This window comes from Zingiber officinale, chromosome 2A (assembly GCF_018446385.1).
Source record: "Zingiber officinale cultivar Zhangliang chromosome 2A, Zo_v1.1, whole genome shotgun sequence".
In the NCBI taxonomy this organism is placed as follows: domain Eukaryota; kingdom Viridiplantae; phylum Streptophyta; class Magnoliopsida; order Zingiberales; family Zingiberaceae; genus Zingiber; species Zingiber officinale.
The window spans coordinates 92148962-92156662 of NC_055988.1; the positions used below are offsets into that span (position 1 = coordinate 92148962).

The following is a 7701-nucleotide window of genomic DNA, read 5'->3' on the forward strand; positions in this document are numbered from 1 at the left end:
AATATTTAGCGTGCATGCAAAAGAAAAATTACAGCATTTGGATCTGTTGCTCATTATTTGTCCATGAACCACTGCAATAATTCTAAGGCAAAAATCAAAAAGGTTGTCCATCATTTACGTTTTTAATCATAGGAGCACTCTTTTTTTAAAAAAAAATAAAAAAAAAAAAAAGTAGTAAGTTGCTAGTATTATTTGTCTAAAATACTCTATATATAAACTAGTTTTTAATCATAGGAGCACTCTATATTCCTTTTAAAATTATCTGTCTAAAATACTCTTATATTATTTGATCGTGTAGCAGTTAGTTGCTAGTATTTATAATTATAAACTAGTAACTCGCTTTTATAAATATATTATATAATCCTTGGGTCATATAGAAGCTGATGTTAATTTTTATAATTGTAGAATAACTTCTACAATAATAATGATTTTATATTATTTAGATTTTAATTTTTTGAATGATAATCTAATTAAAATAAGATTTTAATAAATAAATTAAACAATGAGACAGTTGATAACATCTACAATAACACTGAATTTAAGAATATTTTTAATATAAGAGATACTTATATTTTTTTATTTTTTTGAAGGGTACTCATTTATTTATTTAATAAGAAGTGTCATATGATAAAAATGTAAATAATGGATGTGCTTTTAATATTACTTTTTGCTCATAATTCTTTTTGATAATGTGTGCATAATGGAAGTGTATGGATGGAAAGGAGTCAACAATTGGATTCTTTTGTTTATTTGAAAAGAGGAAAAGTTTATCTTGAAGTTTTCCATTCGGTAAATTAGAAGGATGGAAGCTTAAATTTATTAAAAAGGTATAAATATTCTCTATTAGAGTAAATTATCCAAGCTAAGGTCTTCCTTATGTAAGGATATTAACCTCCGTACAACGATGGGATGGTAAGAAACGGAACAGACTTTCTAGACCAGGAGCGTTTAAATGTCATTCAAAACTTGTATGTTTCGACATTCCATCAAAGCTTTTCAATTTATCCTAATAATTAAAATAAAATTTCCATAAAACTAAATTAAGAATAGAAATGAAAATAAAACCCATTTAATTATATAAATTTTATTAATTTTCATAAATTTAAAAATCATTCTCAAATTATCATTCTCAATCCCACAATCTAAATATTAATTTTTATTATTATTTCATTCTCATTCTTAAACTCATCAATTAAATACGCCTAATTCCTAGAACATCAATATATATATATATATATATATATATATATATATATATATATATATATATATATATATATATATATATATTATCGTTGTGCGGATTCGCAAAAGCAAATTTTCAGGGAAAAACACTTTTTTTTTAGTTCTTTGTCATTGTATGTGTTCACGCATACAAGGACGTGTTGTCTATCTAAGTAAACGGGAGTTCAAGTAGAGAATAAAGAGGAGATAATTAAATTGCTTTATTTACTTGGCAAAGGAGAAAATTAGAAACATAAAAAAAATCAAAAAACAAAAAACTCCCATGGGCAATGAAATCGTACATCTTGTACATAAGTTTGCATAGCTGTTTAATTTAAACAAAAACAAAACAAAAAAACTAACTTGTATGAATTGAAAAGTTATTAAATATAGTGATTGAGTGGCAAAAGGACCTGAAGAATGTCCTTGAAATTGGCCAAATGATAGAAGCAAGTTATTGGGTTAGAATTTCTTCTCATGGAACCAGCCTCTGAGGATCACGGGGGAAGAGGGCTGTTTTCCGGATATTATTGAGGGCGCAGAACAGCATAACCACACGCTCCAAGCCGACGCCGAATCCACCATGAGGAGGAGCGCCATACCTGAAAAGATAGCCCATTGAACACAAACAGAAACGAAGAAGTAATCCAAAAATTGTTTTCAGTAACATGCCACATAATTGTTGAACTTGGTTCTTCTTTGCACTTTTATCATAAAGTGAATCAACAATCTTCAAAATAAATAAGCTTGAAAGTATCATTTGAACATTGCATCGTCGAGTGTAAGTTGTGTCGATTGTAATAACAGTCCGACCAGGGTTTAAAGGACATGCAACTTCACACAGGATGAACCTCAGTTCAAAAATATTTACATGGACGATCAAATATCAGAAATAGTTTTTTTAACTATGGATATCCATACATTGGAAAATAAACTACTTAACAAGAAAATTGTTTTTACTGTCCAGAAAAGTATTTCAAGTGAAAAGGATCACAATTTAATCTACTAAAAGCACCACCATTATGGGTCTTCGTGCAAACCAAATTATATGACATAAATTCTAGAATCTTTGCAACCATAAAGGGAAACGGTCATATAAAATGACAATGGTATAAGATGAAAAATAGCAATCAAGAAAGATATATACCGGAAGGAGTCAATGTACGATGATATTGTTTTTACTTCGATTCCGCATGCCTCTGCACGAGTGGTCAACAGTTCTGGGAGGTGTACTCTTTGAGCCCCTGAGATTATTTCCTCACCTAAAAGAAAAAGACAATTAGAGTGGATAAGTCCTAATTCTGCTATATTTCAAAATCTCTGGAAGTGATTCAGAAGACAATGTAACTGCAACAAATTTGGCAACCTGCTTTCAATCATGTAAATGGCTGATCCGGTATGTAGTTTACAGAGCTATGGCAAGCCAAAGAGGAAAGTAATAACTCAATTTGGCATTGCATTGTAACAAATTTAATTACCTTAATTCTGCTCATAACTCATCATAATGAATTCTTTATTTCCCAGAAATACATGGATGTAACTAAGAAAACAAGGCAATGATTTGACTGGCAGCAGCTGCAAATGCACTTTTAATACAAATGTTATTCTATGACACCACCTCTTGTATCAAGAAAGAGATCATGGATCTGTCCTCACTCCTGCACCTATGTTCTATGAAGTAGTTTCTGAGACACTAAATATTATATAAGCATTGTGGGATGATGGTGAAAGTCACAGCTGTTGTACTATGATGGAGTTTCTAGTTAATCTTGAAGAATTTTGACTTATTTTAACTTGCTTTTACAAGCACACGAACATGGCAAGTAACTGCATAAGTACAAGATAAAATAATTTTAAGATAGATTTAAATGCTGCGACTGAAAAAAAAAAATGACAAAAATGAGCATTTATAGTTCACACCTCGAATAAAAACATCAAACGAGTTACTGTATGCTGGATCATCGTAGCAGGGCATAGTGTAGAATGGTCTTACAGCCAAAGGATACCGATATAGGATGTAGAAATCAGTGTCATACCTGTGTTAGAAAGAAAAATAAGGAATTTGAGCAATGCTTCTGATACAACCAGAAAATGAATCAGAAGGAAGGGAAAACAAAACTACTTTTCACGAACAAGCCGGCCCAATTTCCTCTCAGCCTCTGTGTTCAGGTCACCTAGAGGATCAACTTCTACTCCAGCCTCCTGTAGAACCAGTCAAACTAACTTCTTTAGTTGAGAACATACATGGGAATAATGGTAAGAATCTACCAAAGTAGGCAAAAGTGGTAACGGCCCTCGAAAAAATTGAGAACAGCATGATTGTCAAGCACAGAAAAGCATAACTTGTGAGGTATTTGAAACACTAGCATTTATTTCTCATAAGAATTATAAGACATTGTTTCTAACAATGGAAATTGAATTTTCCTTAAGGTTTATTACTGTAAAAAGTTATAGAGTAATTAATTGAAAATCTATATATGTGGTTATACTCGAAATGGTTGGTTTGATCAAGCAGGTGCCAAGGAAATAGTTGCATGACCTTTGTAGATGTTATGACATAGGTATGCTATGCGATGCCCATGGCGAGGAGATTCATTTGGGGAAGGACAAGTCACATACGCTATAATCTCTTCTTTCACATGTTAAAGTTGGATTTCATTTCCAAGCTACAAAAACCAGAAACCAACAGCCTAATCTTCATTGCATTATCTCTCAGTACCAAGTGAGAACAAAGTAGACAAGTAGGACACAACATATCCATGGTCACAACATAATGGCAAGAAGTGATGGATCATAAGTTCAACAAGGAGATAATAAAAATAAACAAGTTCCTAAATTATAGTAAAGGATATGCACCTTAAGCATTTGAATGCCTTCCTGGAAATTAAGTCTCAGAGTCTTTCTCAGGTACTGAAAGATAACATAAAATGGAATTAGAAAACACCATTAAAAGAAAATAAAGAAAAGACATTCTACTGTGAAGAAAAAAAAACATAATATACCACTAGACAAGCATCAGTTTTCTAGAAGATTTTTATTAGAAGGTTTATTATCTTTTGATAACATAAACGCCACAGCCTTTACCTTCAGAGGTTCAAAAGGGTATTGCTTATTGATGGCATCAAGTTCAGTTTTGCAGTTCTCATTCAGGTCATCAAACATTGCGACAAACAAATGATCCACAATATCACAAACCTGCAAGAAACATTAAGAGAATTTCAAAAGTTTTCCATTGCATACTTTGTCAGAGGATGGGACCAACCAATCTTACCTCAAAATAGTGCTCTTTAATTTCCATTTCAACATCAAGCCCAACAAATTCACATAAATGTCTGTGAGTGTATGAATCTTCAGCTCTAAAAACAGATCCAACTTCAAATACACGTCCAAAGCCCCCACAAATTGCCATTTGTTTGTACAGCTGAGGTGATTGTGCTAAGCATGCAGGTTGCCCCTTGTAGTCAAGCTTGAATACAGCTGCACCACCTTCACTAGAACCAGCTATCAACTTTGGAGTATGTATTCCAACAAATCCCTCAGATCGCAGAAATCGCCTAAACACCTAGACATATGGTTAAAATATTTATAAAACACATTTTCACAAAATTATCTCAATCAAATGCATTTTAAAAAAAGGATAGCCCAGTGCACGAAGCTCCCGCTATGCGGGGTCCCGGGGAAGGATCCATTGTACGCAGCCTTACCTTGCTTTTTGCAAGAGGCTGTTTCCAGGATTTGAACCCGTGACCTAAAATCAAATGCATTTTAAGAAGAGGTATTTTACATGTAAATCAATAGAAAACTCTCCTACCTTATTGCCCTTATATAGTTCAAAAAGGCCCCTAAAAATTATTAATTAAGATAGAAATGAAGTAAAAAAAAAAAAAAACTTTTTAGGTCTTTTTTACACGATTCCTTCGAGCATATCTTATAATGAAGAATTACACCCTTGTCAATGCAGTTTATTTCTCACTTGAGGTTGAGACCAGTGATCAAGAATTTAAAGGCAAATCCTCATTCCAATATATGCTGATGAAAAAGACTGCATGTAATGCATTGAGTGGATACAGACCTTAAGAAGTGGATACTCCCATGTAACAAACAATGCTGCTTCTATTTCAAGATTGCAAACAGCAAGTCAACTTTAGTTTTTTTTATTTGACTTGACCATGAGGCGTCCTCACACCACATTTGGTGTGAGACTATTCTTTATCACGGTGAAGTGGTAAGGATAAGCCAATTTTAGTTAATCACAAGAATTTGACAGGAAAAATACCGACCATATATCAGCACATGGCACAAATGGATGGCCTATGGAAATTCAAAAAGTTTTTTACAAAGGGTCTCTAGACAAGAAATTAAACAAAAAGAAATAATAAATATATCATTGTTAACCATAAGGTGCATCTAGTAACAAGTTGCAGAAGTATTTAAGAAACTAAATTTGAACAAAATTTATTTATTGATGTAGATTTCCTTAGCACAAAAGAAAATTTATTTGGAAAAGCCAGATGTGGAACATGAGTAGAAGCTTACATCCTCCACATGACACTGAATGCGAAAAATTGCCTGGTTTGCAGGAGTCCGTATGTCAAGAACTCTGTAATTCAAACGTGTATCTTGACCAACACGAACAAATTGCTCTCCAGTCTGTCATTCAGAGTTGTCTTGAAAGTTAGAAAATGAAATTTTTGGTTTATTTCACAAAAATAAAGAACTCAATGTTTCACTTCCAGTATAAAACCACTTCTTTTTAAAGAATTTAAAATTTCATAAGTAAAGGAATCAAATTTCATTACTAACCTGTTCTGCCTTTTCAATTTCTTTCTCGCTCCGTGCTGCATCTTCAATATTAATAGGAAGATTAGGCACAGATCTGTTGACACAATATAATTTTTTAATTTGAACTTCCACCTGCAAACAAGTATTAAGTGATTAAATTGACTTTCCACTTAAATGTACATTTACTAAGCCAACAATCTCTTCCATGTAAAAGACATGTCTTATGTTGTTTACATAACATACTAAGGCACCCGAATTAAGTAAGTAGCATAGAAGAAGTGTATGATCGTGCATACAGCTAACAAACAAGTAAAACTGACGTCTGTCTGATGTTAGAAAAGTTAGGGAAACAATTAGCAAGTTGAGCAATCTCGTATTGGCACGTGAAGTATATTGAAGAACTCCTGATAAAAGTTGGAAACGTTCAACTAGAGAAAAAAACTAGATGCAAGAAGCAACAGTAATTTTGACTATCTTCTTGAATTACCAATTAGTACTCTCTGATCTCTGAATTCCCTATTTTATAGTATTTGATAAATGGTAACATTCACAATGAAGGATCAATTCTTCGCAGCAAACGTCAATTTCATCGACAAAAATTTGAACTTTCAAACACAGACAGCACTTGATGGCAAAAGAATACAAGGACGAGCAACTTACTTGCTGGGTTGTTCCCTTTATCGGATCTTTGGGAACTGAAACTATCCCCTGAATGTCTACAATTGATTCCTTGCTGAGCGCTGTGGCGAATTTCACCATTTGAGGGCTCACAGACTCCTTATCGACAGAGAGCACACACTGGACTGTGCTCATGTACTGCCTCAGGACAAGAAAAGCCATTTTCTTGCTCACCGGCCTAATCGTCTGGGCGACTCCCCGGATGAGCACCGACTGGCCAGAGTCCCGGGTCTCCAGCGCGCTGATCTCAGTCCACTCCCGGCCGCTGATGGCCTTGGATTGGATCTCCTCGACCAGGACGTCGCCGTAATTGGTGGCGAATGGATCAGCCTCCGCGAGATTATCCCGACCGGCGGCTGTCGACGCGGAAGACTGCTGCTTGCGATCCTCCTTGGCCTCCTTCTTGGCCAGCTTCTTGGCCTGCTTCTTGCTGAGGGTGGTCCCGGCCAACTCGTCGGCGACTCCATCGGCGGTCAGCGGAGGTGGTTGGGGGGCGGTCGCGGGATCGGTTGACGCCATCACTAGCTACGGTAAGCAAACCCTAGCACTGCTTTTTCGACTTTCCCAGTTCCCACCTGTTTATACTTTATACATCAGCAGATTAGATGGTCGTCAACTCGACCATCGTCGTCGAATTATTTTTCTGTTTTTTCTTATCGGGTAATAATCAAGGTAATCAAAATTAATTATAATATTAATTATTTTATTTAATAAATTTTAAAATTATAATATAATGTATTCTAAATTATAAAAACAATAAAATTTTATAATATGGAATATATGGGGCCATCAAAATATTCCAAGGGAATGCTTAATAAAATTTTAAATATACTCTTAGTCTATTTTCTATATCAACTTATCACCGATGTTGTTGTCATCGTCGACCACCGGTCGCCGTCGGTCATCGGCCGGCGCCCATCGCCGCCGCCTACCGTAAAGGTCTCAGGATATTTTTATCATTTTATAATAATATAAATTACATTACTTATAAAAAATAATAGATACCAAATAAAATCA

General features: G+C 34.4%; 1 protein-coding gene across 1 annotated transcript; it reads right to left on the reverse strand.

The window, feature by feature from the left end:
• Positions 1-1478: 1478 nt before the first annotated feature.
• On the reverse strand, positions 1479-7263 carry LOC122041531 (aspartate--tRNA ligase 2, cytoplasmic-like). Its single transcript, XM_042601239.1, has 10 exons — positions 6667-7263; positions 6028-6138; positions 5761-5874; positions 4496-4786; positions 4309-4419; positions 4081-4134; positions 3347-3426; positions 3145-3260; positions 2372-2486; positions 1479-1826 (listed from the first exon to the last, which is right to left on the reverse strand). The coding sequence occupies exons 1-10, from the start codon at positions 7201-7203 to the stop codon at positions 1700-1702; spliced, it is 1656 nt and encodes a 551-aa protein (XP_042457173.1). The 5' UTR covers positions 7204-7263; the 3' UTR covers positions 1479-1699.
• Positions 7264-7701: the final 438 nt, after the last annotated feature.

Excerpts from the sequence above, each read along its gene's own strand:
- LOC122041531 (XM_042601239.1), bottom strand. The coding sequence starts at position 7,203 with ATGGCGTCAACCGATCCCGCGACCGCCCCCCAACCACCTCCGCTGACC. Across the intron at positions 5,875-6,027 it reads AAATTGAAAAGGCAGAACAG|ACTGGAGAGCAATTTGTTCG; the intron begins GTTAGTAATGAA and ends TCTGAATGACAG. Across the intron at positions 4,420-4,495 it reads TTAAAGAGCACTATTTTGAG|GTTTGTGATATTGTGGATCA; the intron begins GTAAGATTGGTT and ends TGTTTCTTGCAG.